General features: G+C 42.0%; 1 protein-coding gene across 1 annotated transcript in view; it reads left to right on the top strand.

The window, feature by feature from the left end:
• The first annotated feature begins 3338 nt into the window (after positions 1-3338).
• The window catches only part of Tll1 (tolloid like 1), a 143741-nt gene continuing 128012 nt past the window's right edge, over positions 3339-19067 (top strand). The window contains exon 1 of the mRNA XM_042701112.1: positions 3339-3495. Within this exon, the coding sequence (XP_042557046.1) occupies positions 3339-3495 (157 nt within the window). The remainder of the gene's footprint in view (positions 3496-19067) is intronic.

Here is a 19067-nt window from a genome sequence, read left to right as displayed (position 1 = left end):
AGGAGCCTTGCCTCCTGTTCTGGGTTTGTTAGGCTATTGTATTCTTGTTGCTGCTGAGGGTGGATGAGGGCCTATTTCAGGTGGCATGGTGATCAACCCTTCTTGACAGCTGATGGGAAGTACCACATTCATTTCCTCTTCCTGAGAAGACTGCATTCATATACTGTACCTATGTGGGAATCATTCAGAGAATGAGGCATATTGTTGCAATTTTATATTGTTCACTCACGGACAGGACTAAGTCTCTTTTATTTGATCATTTGTAATCCTAAGAAGTATAGAATTAGAGCTAGGCATTTTATTATTATCACCTTAGAATTACATTTAACCGGCTTATTTCTTTAAAAAAAATGAAGAGGTGAAAGCCTAAGATATTATGAATAACAATTTTCACTTCTACATGGAAATCCTTTTGTATAAGTATTTAGAGAAAAAAAACCCCATAATCTGAAGAGAATTGCTTTTCCATTTGAATCTGAGGTTTGCATAGATTAAGCACTCTAACTTCGTGGATTACACATTTATAAAACTGTAAAACTTACTCATCCTATAATGATGCCACCCCCACCCCATGAGCTAATGAAACATATTAATTTCTGCCCAATTGACGGATGTTTAGCCGAACTCCAGTTAGCGACTTTGGCAACTTTATCTGGGATGAGATGATGTAGGGCTATGTCTGCAGGCATTTGGATTAAGAAGGGACACTCCTAGGGTCTGGGGTAGGGAAGCAGTCCAAGAGCAGAGATCCTCTAAAGGAAATTTGTATTGTCTGAATTCTTGGGAGTAAGCAGCACAAAATCTTGTTTAGCCCTGCATTAAAGCAAAACTATTATTAATTATGCAAGCATTTTTTTGATGGGTAAAAGAATTTAGAATGACTCAGCAGGAGATTTCAAAACCAATGCCTCTACCTGCTTTATTGAACATGCTCTTCTTTTTTTTACATCTGCTGTCTGCTCTGGGAGTTAGGTTTCCAATCTTCATGGGGAGATCACCATCACCGGTGCGGAGGTCTCCAAGAGATTCCTGGCTCTGCCAAGAACATTAAAGCAGCTCAGTTCCACCTGGTCCTTCTATCCTTCCGCTGACATTGCAAGTACACACTTCTTCCAGGGTAACCTCTTGCTTTTCTTTAATAAGCATAAAACCTGGCCAAATTTCCAAAGCAAAGACTGGAGCTTCCTGTCAAAGGTGTGTGTGTGTGTGTGTGTGTGTGTGTGTGTGTGAGAGAGAGAGAGAGAGAGAGAGAGAGAGAGAGAGAGAGAGAGAGAGAGAGAGAGAGAGAGAGAGAGATCATACTTCTCTCCCTAGGTGAAACTTTCCAATATTGATGGGAACTTGGGAAAGGGGCAGAGTTTATAAAAGATGCTGAAGCAAGTACAGATTTCTTCCAGTTCTTGCTAAAAGGATAGTTAAGGGTTTTGATGGAAGAGGAAAGCCCATCAATCACCAGTCCACCCCCTCCCCCCCCCCCTCCCGCTTCCCGGAAGCTTGGGGGAGGTCTTCTCACCTATATTGGAAACTGTTTACAGATGTGGGGAAACCTAGGCATTGCTCACAGCAGGGGGCGTGCAGAATTTCCTGATTATTATTGTTACTTTCACTCCCCCCCCCCCCCCCCCCGTACAACTCCCCTTCTCCAATTTCTCACAAACCTGTCTTTGTGTTCAGCTGTCTGCTCGGGCTGACATTGTGGTTTTACCTCGCGGATGCGTCCTGCCAGGTTTTACGGTCCCTGTCTTCTGCAGAAGTGAAGCTAGTGAAAGCCAGAGAGGATCCCGAGCCGTTCTGAGCTTGGGCGCCAGAACTGTCACAGAAAATCTGCTTGCCAAGTATCCCATCCAACTTCCCTCCCTGCGTCCACGTGAGCCCCCAAAGCCTTCGTGTTTCCTGCCTCTGCAATCTGTAACTCGACTTGGTAGCATCATCATCCACCACGACTTATTGCAATGCGGTCTTAAGGATCTCAGTTCTTAGCAAAACTTTGTGGGTGGGTTGGAGACTCTCACCGTAGCGTATTTTCTTACCTAAATCGTTTCATGGATCGATGAGACACTTCTTTTCCATTTCTGGGCTGCCTCGAAGGTTAAAAAAAAAGCAGCAAAGGAAAGAAACACCCTGGCTGCTGATTTGGGGGGGGGGGGCTACCCAAAGAGGGGGGAGAAGGGAAAGAGATTTGCAGCTTCACCGTCACGATCTCGCGCGCCACCCCCGGTCTGGCACTCTCCACAACCAACACGCTCACCCGTCCCTCATCTCTTAATTGCTGGGGTGGGGTGCGGGGGGGGGGGGAAGACGAGGACCCTCAGATATTCGTTTTTTTCAAATCGTCCGTAAAATATAAACGGAATGGTCAGCGCTCTCGCGTCTGTTTGTTTGTTTAAGGCTATCAAACGAAGTCAGAGGAGACCGGCTGTGGCCCGGATTCTGACCCTGATTGTATGAATAAGTAAGCAGGATGCAAGTGATTGGGTTAGATGCTACGAAGGTTTTTTTTTTTTTTTTCAAGTTAGGAAGAGGGTAAAAAAGACAGCCCGGTTGGGGAGACGAGGGTGGGGGAGTGGAGAGGGGGGGAAAAAGGCGATCGGTGGCTTCTCCCCCCTCCCCAAATCCTCCCACTTTCGCTCTCCTGGCAGGCAGTGGCTGGGCTGGCTCCCGCCGGCTCCCCAGGTCTCCCGGCGTGGCCGTGCCTGCCCCCCACCCCCTTCCTCGGTCTCCCCTTTCAGTTCCGATGTGCTGATGTGCAGACCGGATTCATCTGCCCGGAGCGGCGGCGGCGGCGGCGGCGGCGGCGGGCGCAGGCGGCGGCTCGCGCTCGGCCGCGGGGTCCGCACAGCGGCGGGGGCGCGGCGCGGGAGGAGGCCGGGCGCGGGGGGCCGCTGAGCCCCGGCTGCGGCCGCGGGAAGTCCAGCGGGCTATCCTCCCTCCACCCCCCTCCCACGGCCCCCCCCCACTTCCCCTCCCCCAGGACGACCTGTCCGGGCTGGAGTCCACTTCCCTGCCCCTCCTCACCTTGCCCCTCCGCCCACCCGCAAGGTTCCCCGCTCCATCCCCGGCCAACTTCTCCCCCCCCCCCCATTCCCCGCCCCGGGCGCAGCTCCGGGGGCGCACGGGGCAGTGCTGACCCTCTCCACCGTCCCGGACGCACCCGCATGTCTCGGGACACCTGAGCTTCCCCCGGGGGGGCGAAGGTCGATCGTGCCGAGGAGTCTCCCGTGACGAGGTGGGGGGGGAGCAGAGCACCCACCGCGGGGTCCCCCCCTCCTCACCCTCCCCCCTGCTCGCGCGCCCTGCGCTCCCGCCGCGTCCGCTCCTTTCCCTCTCCCGGGAGGAGGATGGGGCTGGAGGCGCGGCGGCCGGCGATGCTCGCGTGGCTGCTGGTGGCCGCGGGGGTCGTGCTGTGCGCGGGTCTTGGGGGTGATTACGCATGGGATGGCGACGAGGAGGAGGACCGGACGGAGACTTTAGATTACAAGGACCCGTGCAAAGCCGGTGAGTGCTTCCCTCGGTCCCACTCCTCGCGCGCGCTCTCCCGGCGTCGGGACGGTGGCGCGCCGGGGGCGCCCGCCTACTTGGACTTCCGATGGGTTGGCGGTGGGAGAGCTCACCTGTTTCCCTCCCCTCCCTCGCGGCCCCTCCGCCGCCCTCCTCCTCCTCTCCCCCCCTCCTCCCTCCTCTCCACTTCCCAAGTTGCCTGGAGTTCCCAGCTGGGAGGATCGCGATTCCCCCCCCCCCCCCACCCGCGCCCCATAGTTTGGAGACAAATGTCCCGGCCCCGTTTCGGACCCTCCCCACCCCTCCCCGGCGAGACGGAACAGGTCACCCATCCCACCCAACCGGGTGGGCACGGGTGGCAGCCCAGATTCCCCCCCCCCCCGCAGCCTCTCCTCCGGCCAGGAATCTCAAATGTGGGGGGGAGGCCGGGGTGGAAGCGGACTGGGGCAGCAGCGGGAAGAACTAGAGGATTCCCAAGCTCGTGCCCATTCCCGAGAAATGTTTCCGTCCCCCGCCCCCCCCCCCCCCCCCCCGCCCAGGTAACCCCGTTCGAACTTGGTGCGGACGTTCCCTGGGAGCCGCACTCGGGCCCGCACAGTGGGAACCCGGCTTCTGGTGGTCCCTCCCCTAAGCCCCCCCCATCCCGTCCCGTCCCGTCCCAGCAGCCCTTCCCCGCACCTGGTGGCTTCGCCGCACCTCCCCTCTCCTCACCTGGCCCCGATTCTTCCCCCGCCGCCGAGGTGCCCGGCGCGCCCCCCTTACCCCCACCCCCGGGGTTCCCAGCGCTGGCGGCTGCACGGTCCGATCACTGCGGGGTTGTGGTGGGGGGGGGGCACGGCTAGTGTGGACTCCTGACAACTTTGAAAGAAGATTGCACAAGGTCAACTTGGTCACCCAAAGTTGTGTGCTTAGGAGAAGGGTGGAGAGGGTGGGCGAAGCATGGGGTCTGTGGATGCCCTCCCCAGAGTCTAGGGCTAGTATTCCTTCCCTCCCACAGCAGGGCAAACCTTACTCCCCCCTCCTCCTCCCCCCCTCCAGCCCTGAAGGATCCTATCCAAGGGAAGGGAAAACTGGAAACTACCTAATTAATTTTTAAGGTGTGTGTGTGTGTGTGTGTGTGTGTGTGTGAGATGAAATCCTCAGATCTTTTTTTTCCTTTGGTGAACCCTCAGAATGATACTTCAAAAATTCACCGTGGCTTAGTAGAACAAGTTGTCAGTCTGGATCTGACAATGCTGATGTAGTTCAATGTGGCTTTCAAGTTCCCTCCCATGACCTTAAGCATTCAATCTGTGTTCCCACCCCAAGTGCCCTGGGGCTCCCCCATGAGCTTGCACAAGATGACAAAACTCTCTAAGGCGAGTGACTGAGCAACTCCACACATGTGCTAAGATGGTTTGGGTAATGTTTACAACTCCATGAAAACTGTGTATTTCTTGTTTGTGGTAAGGTACCCATAAAATACATTATTTATAATATGGGCTAGGGAAAACTCTCTCTTTTTTATTTTTCCTTTAGTGCCAGTACTCTGGGGCCTTGGACACTTTTACTACATGAGCCAAACTTCCACTTCTGGCTTTTTGTTAATTAACTAGAGAGAAGAGTCTCATGGGTTTGTCTGTCTGGGATGGCTTCGAACCTTGATCCTCAGATCTCAGTGTTCTCAGTGCTAAGATTAGGTGTGAGACATCCAGACCTGGCTGGAAAACATCCCTTTTAATACTATGTTGTGTGAAAGATTTAATCTGCCACCAATATGTATTTAAACATACCTCAAGCATAGATGTTTATTTTCCTCAGCAAATAAACATCTAAGGAAGGGGGAGGGGAGGGACCCCTTTGGTGGCATTTCCTCTTTATGATGGGATTATTTATTTATTGAATTTTGGGGCTGTCTTTGTGCTTGTGGGCACTGTGACATCTGAGCCACACACCAAAGCTGAATCAGGTTTATTTTCTAACATAGATATTGAAATTAGAATGACTTAGCATGTATTATTATTTTATTCCTTATTTTAAATGAAAGAGGCATGGCTCTCTCTCTCTCTCTCTCTCTCTCTCTCTCTCTCTCTCGCACGCGCGTGCGCGCGTGCGCGCGCGTGCACACACACACACACACACTCTGTATGTATGTGTATCTGGTAAGAAAATAAGAATGTCAAGAGGAAACTTAAGCCGTATTCACAGAATTTGTGATCTCCTTTATAATGATCTATTGTATTTTTAAAGAGTTTTACGTTAACTAGTTGTACAAAGGGATTTCTATTCTACAGGTCAGATTATGAGTACAATGAACCTTGATCAGTGTTACTTCTTCCATTGTTCTTCCTATCTTTCCCAGTCCATCCATACCCTCGAGTTACTACCCCATTTTTAAACCGAGTGAAATGCAGGATTTATGATCTTGGCCAAAGAGTGGCAAAAACCTCACTTGCCTCACTTTTAGCACAGCATAAGACGAATGAAACTTGTAATCACAGGAAAATCATGAATACATTAGAATCCCAAGCCTGAGTCAAAGGAAGGTCAAAAGCCCAGAAGGATGAGAATGGATTTGTGAAAGATAGCTGCACAAAAGCAAAGAGAGAGTTTCTAGTGAGTGGATCTGGCCCTGGCCCAAGGCCTGTCTGGAATAAAGGCCCTTTTCCAGACTTCCCTCAAAAAATGTGTTAATATTCCTTAAAATCCCCAGTGGCGTGGTATCATGCTGACAAACATAGCTTCACGGTTTGAAAGCATTTCTGAGCACATAGTGTTAGCTGATGTTCATAGTATATGCAGATTTTGTTAATCTTCCCAGTTTACAGATATGAAAAGAGATGCTGAGTGAGGTTGAATGGCTCGTTCGGATTCTCCAGAACTGAATTCCAGTTCTCTTGATGTCCAAGACTGGCAGTATTGAATGATCATATTGCCTTCGTTGCTGGCCTTGGGAGCCCTTCCTTGAGATACAGATATAGAAGTTAGGTCAGGTTAACCAATGCTGACTAACAGAGATAGGAGAAGTGGCTTTGAGAATGTGCTTCCTTATTTTCCAACCTTAAGGCTTCAATGGTAGAGGTTCTTAGTTGATTTTTAATGTTTATCCTAAATTACTAGAATATTACAATTAAGAATCCAGTTAGTATGTTCTAGGTAACTTCTTTATCTACGTGGGCTGGTACTTGTCCTATCTGCAAGTTTCTATTCCAAATGAGATCAAAGTCATGTTACCCAGGAAGGAGTACTCAGTTATAGTTTGTCAAAAATTGTAGTGTCCTTAATGTACTTACGAATTTGAAGGTAATTGTGTACCTATAAAGGATTCTGATTTTGAGTTTAGGACATTATACGAAAAGAGTCTTGTATTCATTTGATTGCATTTTGATTTAGGTGTTTTTGGCATAAGTGAGAGTGAGTAGTTTCGTGTGGTACAGCTTCAGATATGTTAATATAACCAAATCCATCAGGATAGACAGTAGATACTTGTGACACACACACACACACACACACACACACACACACACACACACACACACACAGACAGGTAACCCTAAGGACCGTCTGCATTACTTTGTTCAGTGCAGTGCATAGTCACCTGAATATGCAATCAGATTTCTCTCAATCTGGACTTCAGAAGGGCCCCAGAGGACCTTGGGAAGCTGATGCTGCAAGACCTTCCCTTAGAGCAGGGACTGAGTGTCTTGTTTCATTGTCCCAATACATCAATAAATGTCCATCTGATGCATAACATCTATGAAGCATCTGGGCAAATTCAGTGAACAAAATGTTAATTTTCTGCAAGATTTGTGTAGAGATTGCCTGGACAAGTAAAGACCTGATGAACTAACTGCCTTATCACCTATTTCCCTCCCTCCTTTCTTTCCTCTGTCTGTCTCTTCCTCCCTCTCTCCCTCCTTCCCTCTCTCCCTCTTTCCCTCCCTCTCTTTCTCCTTTCCTTTCTCGATTTCTCCATCCTTTCCCTCCCTCCATTTCTTCTTTTCCTTCCCTCCTTTCCTCCCTCCCTCCTTTCCAGACTTTCATTGTTTCTTTTCTTTCTTCTTTCTTTTTTTTTGTGGTTAAGAGTGTATTAGGAAATACTAGACAACACACTATGTAGTAAAGCAGATAGACTAAATTAGTATCTAGGATATTAAGTAGAATGTTAGAAGTCTGATAGAATAAAAGTTTGTTCAGAAGAGTATCTTCATTCTCTGTAGACATATGTGGGTTCTATGAAAAAGAGACTTTTTAATTCTGAGTAAATGGTTTTTTTCCTCCTTGGGGAAAAAACAGAATATGATTATGCACCAATGAAGGCAAGATTGAGGTTGTCTTTTGAAGAACTCAGTACGACTGTTGATGTAGAAAGAAGCTTTGATATCCTAGAGAACTCATTCTACTTAGCTTCATAATCAGAGTTTTAGTGTCGGGTTAAATTTCATAAGTTTATAATTTATAGACAAGACTCTGTCTCTCCCTCTCTCCCTCTCTCTCCCCCTCTCTTTCCCTCTCCCTTCCCCTGCCTTCCTCAATGTTGTACTTTCTGGCTGAACTGACAGCTCCTAGGTGTGGCACCTCAGAACTTGATTCCATCACAGTTTGACATACCCAAACATTTATTTCTCCATTGGCGCCTCTCGAGACTGCCAAGCTCTCATTAAAAATATATATTTCAGTGAGCTGCTCCTCCTTACCAGTCTCTGTCGTCATACTTCTTCATTTCTTACATCTTGAAAAAATAATTTTCTCCTCCAGCCTCTGGTACTGACTCAGAAAGTGGCTGAAGTACAGTTTTTGCAAAAAGGGGCAGATGAAACTTTCTTTCTGTGTATTAAAGTTCCATTCTCTGTGTGCCAGGAATAATTCTCTAGCTCTCGTCTGGAAAGCCTGGGCTGTTCTGGTTCACAAGTGGCAGCTACTGCTAATAAGTATGGAAAAGGGTTATGTTTGCTTGAATGGGTCTCCTCCCCTCCCTTCCCACCCCTCCCCTTCCTCCTCTTTCTTCCACTCCTTTGGACTCTCCTCTCTCTCTCCTCTCTTCTCTCCTCTTCTTCCCTTCTCTTCCCTCTTCTCCCCTTCCCTTTCTTTTCTTTGTTTACATAGTCTACTATGTTACTTTCTTTATATGTGGACACATTTCAGTTTGACATAACCTCATTTGTCTATTGTTTTTTTTCTATTGTTTATGTTTTTACATTCTTGTCCAAAAAAAAAATTCTTGCCTCAGCAATGTCATGGAGTTTTCACTGTGCATTCTTCTCATAGTTTTATCATTTTAGGTTTTACATATATGTCTTTAATACATCTTGAGTTGACTTTTCTATATAGTAAGAGACAGGGATCTAGTCTCACTCTTCTACTTGTGGACATACATCCAGCTTTCCTAGAGTCATTTATTGGCAAGTAGGTGAGTCCCCAAGTTTGGAGTCTTTGTTGAAAGTCATTTGACTCAGGTGCAAGAATTGATAGCTGAACACTGGTCTGCGCTAGGGGTGTATATGGCTGTTTTTTATGCTAGTAGGATGCTATTTTTGTTATTAGAGCCTTGAGGTATATTTTGAAGCCAGATATTTCAATACCCCTAACTTCATTTTACTCAAGGTTTCTTTAGCCAATTTGGATCCAAGATGGTTTCCTATTTCAGTAAAGTATGATATGGATATCATACTTGCTATATGGATAGTGATTGTAGTAAGTATGTAAGTTTCTGTAGGTAGTAGGGATATTTTAATCATATTCTTCCAGTCTGCGAACATGAGTGTCTTTCCTATTTGTTTGTGTCCTCTTCAACTTCTCCTAGCAATGTTTTTTTTAAATAGTTTTTTAATAGTTTATTTCTTCATAGGTATTTTGTGTAATAATACATGGAATGTTTATAGTTTCTGGTCAGGTAGGTGTTTTTTCAGTACCTCTGTGTCCCTTTAAGCTTCTTCTTAAATACAACTGAAAGTATCTATGAGCCCAGGAGAGGCCTACTGAACCAGTAGATGTGTAAGGCAACAGTGGTGTCCCTTCCCTCCTGGTGACTTGCTTTTCTGTGAAAGTCTGTATGTAGGTTCATCCATAGCAATCATGTTGTCTTCCTCCATTTTGTATGTGTGGATCCTTCTCTTGAATATCTCAACCATATTTCTTAATATTCAGTTGAAATTCACTTGTCACTATTTAAAACCATTGCTTTTGAAAATTTCTCATAGTCATGGCAATAAATCTTTCAGCTTCTCAGTTATTGTGGTATTGTGAAGCAGTGTGAGGGCTTTTACATTCTTCTGGAACTCAGGTAGATTAGCATTAAGTGCTGATAATTTACCATCATTCATTTCAGAATATTCCATACTCTACTAATAGTACCTTAGACCCATTTATGAAATTAAACTAGGACCCTGCCTAAATTTAACGGTGAATGCTTAGAAAAGACAGACAAATAATGCATTTACATGAGGCAGTGTGATCTTGCTGGGACCATCTGGTGTCTGGGGAGGTGGTGGTGGTGAAGGTAGTATTGGAGGGTTATGTAGGAACTCTTCCTGCAAGATCCTGAGATGGAAGCTAGGCTGGGGGCTGTGCCAGGACTCAGATGCCCAACAATATCCCTGAGATTTTAGGATTTCATCTTCCAGGAGAATTTGGTAGTTACCTACAATTCTTTCATGTTCAGTATCTGGAATTAGCTGTGGCCTTATCTTTCTTAAATTCAAGAATGGTGACTCTACTCCACAACTTTGGATATAGCAGAGTGACTCTTTGTGATATGGCTTTCCTGGCTTATTTCCATTAGGTATCTATTGAAATAGTGACACTTGGGGAGGAAGATTGCCCTCCCTCCCTCCCTCCTTCTCTCTGTCCTTCCCTCCTTTCCTTCCTTCCTTCCTCTTTGAAAATTTCCTTTTAACCTCAGAGCTGAGGAATGACTGACATAAAATGTGTCCTTTCTCAGAAAGCAGGAGGGAATCCCTTGTTTATTTATTTAGATCTTGCCGTTTTCAGCCCTGAAGATGAGGTATTGATTATTGGATTTTGAGGCACTGTGAGCTAATGGACTGCTTGTTCGGTTAGCCCTTCTCAACATCCTCCTCCTCTCCTGTCAAGACCCTCCCAAGAGCTCACAATAAATTTGTACTAAGAAGTTTTGTAAATTAGGTGTTAATTGAAGTCCAGAAAGTCTACTAAAGAGGTGTTTATCTTACTTAGCTCTTCCTTTGCAATTTACATTGATGGCTTTGGCTAAATAGCCATCATACTCATGCTGAAATAAGGATACAGGTTGACCCATTGTAACAATGAGATGTACAAGACACTATGTTGAAAATGAACTTTACAACTTTGCTGGGGGGGGGGAGCAGCTAGGGAGTTGGAGAGGATAGGGATGGTAGGGGAAAACAAATGAGGGGGTAAGAATGCTCCATAGGAAATGTACTCATTACCTTGCTCATGTAACCGTTACCCCTCTGTACAGTATCTTTACAATAAAAATGTATATTTAAAATTTCAGATAAAGATCCTTGAATGTTAGTAATTACAAACATTCAAAACCATCTAGTAGGTAAGAGTCAGAAGAACTTCCCAGAAGTACTTTCCCAAGCAAAATATAATTTTATGTATTGGTTGTGTCATTTGAACCATTTGACTGAGCGCTTAAAAAAAGACTCTAGTACTTAAAAAAAGCCTTCCACACTATGATTATGGAGCTGAAGCTAGAAAGCATATATTTGCTATCAGCCTGTGATACCTCCGTGTTGCTGAGCTGGGCGTTGATGCCTTGTAATTGGTGTGAAGGGGGAGGCAGGGATGGATGGAGGGTAGGAGGGTGGAGTAGTTTGCTCATTCCTTACATTTCTCATCCATATTGAGCTGTCAGCATGAGGGCTGAGTACCACAGAATCACCTCTAATGGTTCCTGGCGGGTTGCTCCTATCAGTGTTTTCTGAGTTCTTTCTATGGTTGTGAGTGAACTTGAAGTGTTTATTGGGATAATCTTAGGTTCTCTTGAAGTGTTGGAAATCTGGCTGGCTTCAGGAGAGTTGGCCGACATCCTGAAATGATACCCTCCCTCTCCCCTGATCTTTCCTGATACAAATGTGTGTGTGTGTGTTTGATACTAAGATTATTGTGCTTATAGACATTGACTTATGTGATCATAACACATGTATATAGCCAAATAAAACATCATCCCAGTCTTCCTATGCAATGGCAGTCTCATAATATGGCATTGACTAGTGATGTAGCCATCTTTTTTTGTTGTTGTTGTGAATACACTTCACTTTGTTTACACAACAAAATCACTGCACAACACGTTTATCAAACCATATCCTCATCTGCATCATTAAAAGACACAGGCTAGTACTTCATAGCATAAAAGTTGAAACCTTTGAAGTTTCCAGGAAGAGGAATGCCAATAACTAGAAAATAGCCACATGGGCAGTATGGAGTACGTGTAGGTGGTACTTTTTTAGAAGAACTCTAGTTTTGTACCAAACAAATGAAATGAAAACATATACCGTTCATTGAATAGAATTAAACACACATTTTGGTGTTTCAGAGCATAATAGGGAAGATACAGCCTAGCGTTTATTTCGTGTAGTGCAGATTCAGAGAGAGCAGTCTTTTTGTGAATTCAGGGGTTCTGTTGGTTCACTGGGGTTCCTATGCAGGTACAGGTTCTGACAGTGTGCATTGGTCCACACTTTAGATTTGCTCTGTAGCGTGTTCATTGAATTCATGACTTGGAGTTTGTAAAGAGTGGGACCAACATCCTTTCCAAATATTGGAAAGACAAGATTAGGAAAGTGGTTTACAGTGTATATTACGTATGCCCTTGACGTATGACTGCCTTTGGGAAAACAAATATACCATATCACTGCCTTTAAAACATTAGATCTTCTCAATCCACACTCATCTAAAAACTCTTTTTTAGGAATAATATCAAGTTTTTGCTTTTAAAAAATTTCTCACATTCATTTTTATTAGCATTGACTAGTTGTACAAGGCTTCATTTCTGACATTTCTCTCTATTCGTACGATTTACCCTGAACAGACCTCCTCCCTCACAAGAAAAGCTTCTTGAAAGTGCAGTGTGGTTTCCTGTATGTGAAGTCAGCTGCATTATAATTTATTTGACTAAAATATATTCCTTGTAGCACATTCCCATGTTTTCTAAGAGAAAGAATACCTGCTTGCACTTTTCCAGAAAGTCAATGTGAACAAACTTTATTTAAACAAACTTCCTTTTCATATCTCATTTCCTAAATGTAATATCTGGAGGATATTTTTCTTTGACACACACACACACACACTCTCTCTCTCTCTCTCTCTCTCTCTCTCTCTCTCTCTCTCTCTCTCTCTCTCTCTCTCTCTCTCCCAGAAAAAAGCATAGTTTATATTCAGATTTGGGTGCTGTGTTGGAATAATTGGGATTTGCCATCTGGAGTAGGTAACAAAAGTAATGACCTAAGCCAGGGGCCTAGAGTTGCTTTATGTTTGAAAAGAGATCTATGAGCAGTTGCTGGATGAACTAGTGACAGAAAAGATGGTACTGATGATTAGGAATACGTCCAGTTTATCCCAGGATTAAAAGTACTGGGCAAAGAAACATCTATTTAGTATATGTCATGGTACTCAGAAGTGGAATGGGGCTTCCTTCATAGAACTGTGTGCTTCAAAAATAAGTATCTTTGTTTTTTATTGAATGATGTTGGTAGTGAAGTGTTCTAAGATGGATTACTTTTATGTCATTCTATGATAGATAGGATTAGAATCCAGAGCCCTAGACTTCACATGCTAGCGTATTTCATCTGTCTCTTCACCAGTTGGTATTTCTTCCTTTTAAAAAAATATGGGTACATATTTGTAAATTGGAGTTGGCCTCAAATATTCTTTTTTTTTTTTTAAAGGTTTCATAGGACTGGGAATGTGGTAGAGGGCTTGCCTAGCATGTATGAGGCCCTTGGTTCAATTCCTTGATACTACATAAAAAATAAACTGATGTGTAGAATGATTAAAAGAGATTTCAGAAAGACAAAATAATGATTTATTAGGAAGCTAGGCTTGTGTGAGAGATGGATGGAACTGTAATACTCAAACACCTCCTCTCCCCAAATAATAACTTATATTGGCAAGTCATTTACCCCTCTTATGTTTGGCTTACTGATCTGTAAAATGGTGATGACAACATGATCCTTATTGTATTTTATAGAAACTAGATGAATGTGAAGTATATGATGTTGTCTGGAAGTTTTTTGTATCATTTTTTTCCCCCAAAGCACAAAAACACAGACATAGAAGATTTTCAAAAATCAGAACTACTTATTTGTGGGAAGATGACCTTTATAAAAACATTTGTAGAATAAAAACCTTTTTTTTTCTTGCTGTGTATCAAAATACATTCATTCTCCTGTGCCCTAAACTTCGCAATCATGAGAGGATAAATCCTCCAGAGAGACTTTTTTTTTGTTTGGAAAGATTTCAGAGGTAACGATGTAAACAGTTTTGTGTGTTATTCTTGACTGTATGCTCACATGTCTCCTACACTCAAAACATATTGACAATTTTCAATTCACATTGACTAATGTGTGAATAGAATCTTGGCTGTATAGACTTTCTGTAATTTCTGGTTTAGATTTCATTTGCCATCTGGAACTACTTGAAGAACTTACATGCTCACAATCCCATGTTTACAGAGAACTAAGTTTGAGCACATGGCTCTAAGTTACAAATAGCCCTTAGTTCATTAAACAATTATTGCACACTGACTATGAATGAAAGGTAGGGTTTATGATACAATGCTGTAGTCTTTCTTTTATTTTTCACAGCAGGATAATTGTTTCTGTATAATAGTTGCATACTAATCACATAATTGCATGTTAAAGTTGTTTCAGCTTTACATATGTAAATAAACACTAGTACAGCTTATGATAAGCAGTGTAGGTGTTTTTTTTTTTTTACAATTTTTTTCCTGCAACTTTCTTTACTCAAGATCTGAAAAATGGGGCTGGGGCTGTGGCATAGTGGTAGAGTGCTTGCCTAGCATGCATGAAGTCCTGAGTTCAATTCCTCAGTACTCCATAAACAAACAAAAACATTAATAAGAAAAAAATCTGCAGAACATAAAGCTTTTTGAGGTGTCTATCTTTCAAGTAAGTCTCTGGTAGATGTTGGTATTTGGCAATAGATAGGGCTGGGAGGTAACCAATAGTTACTTATGCAATTATTTGGGAGTAATTTCTGTTAACGATCATGATTTTCATTTCCTTTTCCTAAAACAGATTGATTTGGAAATAGTTTTTCTTATTATTCTTTTTACCTTATTTTGTAGAGCATTCTCCACACTGTAGTTTCATCCTTAAATATGCTTAAAAGTATGAAATGCACTCTTGCTAGACCCTGGTCTCCAAGATCATTCAAGTCACGCAACAATTCTGACCTTGTAATAGTCCCAGTCCGAAATAGTCCCAGGCAGTTGTGAAGGCAGTGGGTGTTCATGCTTCTGAAGTCACTCTTGTCAAACCTCAGGTTCAAAGTTCTAGCCCAATCATGGCAGACAGAAGGCTGCAATTTCAAGAGACTCTTGAATTTGTCTTTGTCAAAAGTAGCCTTGAGGGCTGGGAAGGTGCCTCAGTGATAGAGCGCTTGCCTTGCATGCATGAGGCCCTGGGTTTGATTCCTCAACACCACATAAGCAAAAAGAAAAAAGCCCGAAGTGGCGCTGTGGCTCAAGTGGTAGCCTTGAGCTGAAGAGCTGAGGATCAGCGCCAGGCCCAGAGTTCAGACCCCATGACCGGACACACCCCCCACCAAAAAAAAAGTAGCCTTGAAATGCTCTATGCCTCTTTTCCTACATCAGTCCATTAGTTAAAAAAAAAAAAGAAAATCTTTCAAGAGCCTAGCAAGGATAACCGATGTGTAGATCAACATATGTTAGTGTCACATTACTTTCAGAGTCAAAGGTCACTCTGTCCTATTTGTTTCACAGCAGAGGTGGTTTGAATGTTAAGTGGACAGAACATGACCACAGGAGGCGGAAATTCTGTTTTTTGTTTTTTGTTTTTGTTTTCAAATTCAAGGTCTGTGTTCATCGGAGAAGAAGAGCTATAGGCAAGGATACTAGAACAGAGTTTTTCTGGCTTCAAGGTTTTTTTGTTTAAATTAAATACATGATATTAAAGGATAAATATTTTGTATCAAAAATATCACTTCTAAATGTCCTTGCAAACTTTCTTCCACTTGACACAAATGTACATTTTAAGTTATCTCCATAAAATTCAGCTTCATAAAGCTTTAGATCATCTGCATGGTCTAGCATGGTTTTTTTTATTATTATTATTACTATTTACTATCTTTACTGTTTTGAAAATCAAAAGTCAAACTCTTAACTCATTGTCAAAGAAAGTTTTATTCTTGAGTCTTTCACAGTAGTAAAGAATGACGTCCAGTACAAATTAGCAGTACACATCTAGGTAGTGCAATTTAATTTAGAGGACACTATTATGTAAGAGACTTCTGTGCAAACCTTGGACCTTGAAGTTTAATTATATTAGCTCAACTTACTTATAATGCTTTTGAACTGAAGATATTTTGTTTATAACATAGGGATAGTGATCCCTCAATTATACAATATATAAGGATTAAATGTACCAGGTCTGAGTAAAGACTGTAGGGTGCAACAAGTATAAATAGTATGTTGTTCTTGACATGTTTCAGGAATGTACTTGGGGAATGCAGTTAAGGTGTGTGCCTTTCCTGCAAAGATTCCAGCTTCTACTAGGAGGGAAAAGTCTCCACAAATACTTTAACTATCAATATGAAAGTGAAGTAAGCAAAGAGTATGTCAGCAGCAGAGGATAGAATGCATTTTTGAAGTAATAATTAATATTCACTGAAAGAGTTACGGGGACTGGATCCTCAAGTTCTATAACACATTTTTTTTTTCTGGTAAAAGGGTGGGGTAAAAAATTGAAGCCAAATAACTAAGATAAAACCTGAAGCTGCAAAAGTTCATGACTTTTATGAAAGCACAGGAAGTGATAATGAGTTCAATATGGACAGTGTAGAGGATGTGTTTAGAGGTTATGTCTTAAGAAGTGATTCTAGAAGACACAGTGTCAAGGAGTTTTAACACTCAGGCTATGAACTTGATTTCATTGGCAATGAGAAGGAGCCTTACTGAAATTTAAAGCAGATCATTGGCTTGATTACAGTCAAAGCAGAGTCTGGCACGGTTGGTGAAGGAAGCCATGAGCAGGTGGGAGGGAGCAGGGAGACTTTCAGCTTCTTGTGAAAACACTCATTTGTGCTGTTGCCATTTGGACAGTGTCAGTAGTCAGAGCAAAGAGTGGTTGGGCTCATGAGACCAGAGACAAGCTACGTGACCACAGAGTGAAGGTCTTGCAAGAAAGGAAAAGGATTTGGGGTAGAAGAATTCTCTGTGACTCCATAGAGAGTAGGTTGACAGTGATTTAGATAAAACACAGAAAGGGAATTTTATAAACCATATTTTGTTGAGACAAATGGACTTGAGATCTCTTTGTGTACTATTCTTGTTGGACATGTTGGGTTCAAGAGTATGCTGGTTATATTTGGACTTCGGCATTTCACATTAACTTTGAATTCTGCTTGCCTAATATCACTGTTTAGATGACTTCTGGTCATTGGATATGTAGGTTATTTTAGAGAGATTATATTCGTGATACTCACACTTCTAATCCATGAATATGGTATAGATCTCTATTTGTTCAAGCCTTCCTTAATGGCATTTAATTCATTTACAGTATTTCTTGTTTTTAAATTTTTTATTTATTTTTTATTGTGAAAATATTGTACAGAGGGGTTACAATTAGATGGGCAAGATAATGAGTACCTTTCTTATCAAGCATTGTAGCCTCCTCCTTTGTTTCCCCTTGTCATTTACAATATTTCTATCTGTAAAGTTTTCATGTGTTTTGGTAGAGTTATTAAGACTTTTCTTTTTTTTGATACTGTACCGTAGCCTGAAATTTTTCTCTTTAACATTTTTGTTGATATTCAGTAGAAATCTGTTTGATTTTTGATTTTTTTTTCTTTTTAGTCTAAATTCTGGACAATCTCTTATGAACTGTCAGTACTTTATCTGTGTGCCGGTCACATAAGCAGTTGGGTCATCTGCAAGGAGGCATGAAGTTTCATTTCTTCCTTTACAATTTCTGTGCCTTTAATTTGTCTAAAATTAAACTTTTCTTTTTGGACTGACACTATTGCACAGAAGTAACAACAAAAGTCTAGCTTTCTCTGTTTCCAGTTTTAATGGAGATGCTTTTAGTGTTTAACAGTTATATTATTTGATATCTTTAAATAATATACCTTTTTCATTAGATTAAGAGACTCTGACTTTTCTAGGATGGTATAATCATCCTAATTATACCTTCTGATGTAGTGAAAAAAGTTAATATTTACTAATATTAATAAATTTTGCCATTCTCAGATGAATCTAATTTGAACAATTTTTTTTAACATTGTTGGATTTGTGGTTTTTTTTTTTTTTTGGATTTGGTTTACTGATACTTTGGGATTTTTTTGTTTCTATACTCATCATCAGTTAAATTGTCTTAAAATTTTCTTGCTTTACTCTGCTTGGATTTTAGTGTTAGAGTTATATGTGAGGAGATTTGTCTTTACTTTTGTTGAGTAGCAGAGGGTGCTATAAAGTAAATTGTCTCCTTGAATGCATTGAGCTACCACAGTAAGATCAATCCAAAATGCAAGCCTTGTTTGGGAAATGTGTTTTGCTCATCAAGTCTCTGAGAATATTTACTTACTTTCAAGATTCCAAAAGTCAGTTTTTTTTGTGCAGATACCAGTGATAAGTCTGAGTTTCATTTTCATTCTTTGTTATATGTCATTGTTCCAATATTTTGAGAGTCTATATGTACTCTTTTCGGCTTCAGTGGGGCTTCTTGTTCTGTCTTCTGAGTCCTGTAGGATAATAAAATCCAACAATTATGCCAGCTAGTCTGGACAAAGACCCTGAGTTGAGCTGTGTCTTTGGTCTTCTGTTCTGAATTATATTTGTTTGTTTTTGTGTATTTTTTTCAGCTCTGATTTTTGTTTTACTCTACTGAATGAATTAGAAAAGTCAGAGTTAAAAGATAACTTGCATTGTTGTTGTTCAGGAAAGTGAATCCTATTCTACTTTTGTAGCAAAGATAGCTACTAGTCTCAGAAATGACTTCTACATCTTAAACATCATCAGGACAGTTCCAGGAAGAATTTAAATAGTATGATGATTAAATGGTTTTATTTGAAACTCCTTTATTATGACATATTAAATATAACCATAAAGTCTTTTTTAAATTAAAATATACTACATACTAACTTGGCTAACATGGGAATTGCAAAATGACCACACCCTTTTTCATTTTCAGTGACTCGTCAGCATATTCATGAGTCCTATAAAGGCATGATAAATCCAAGAATCTCTTTTGAGTTATATGTAAAGACTTCATTGTAAATTTAAAAAGAAAATTGTACCCTTCACATGGAAGAATTCAATATAAATCTCACAGGGGAAGAACATATCTAAACTCAGCTATCCCTTAGAATTTCCAGGGGAAGGGCTT

This window comes from Dipodomys spectabilis, unplaced genomic scaffold (genome assembly GCF_019054845.1).
Source record: "Dipodomys spectabilis isolate Male_0828 unplaced genomic scaffold, ASM1905484v1 ptg000009l, whole genome shotgun sequence".
In the NCBI taxonomy this organism is placed as follows: domain Eukaryota; kingdom Metazoa; phylum Chordata; class Mammalia; order Rodentia; family Heteromyidae; genus Dipodomys; species Dipodomys spectabilis.
This window is presented reverse-complemented; position numbering and strand designations above follow the sequence as displayed.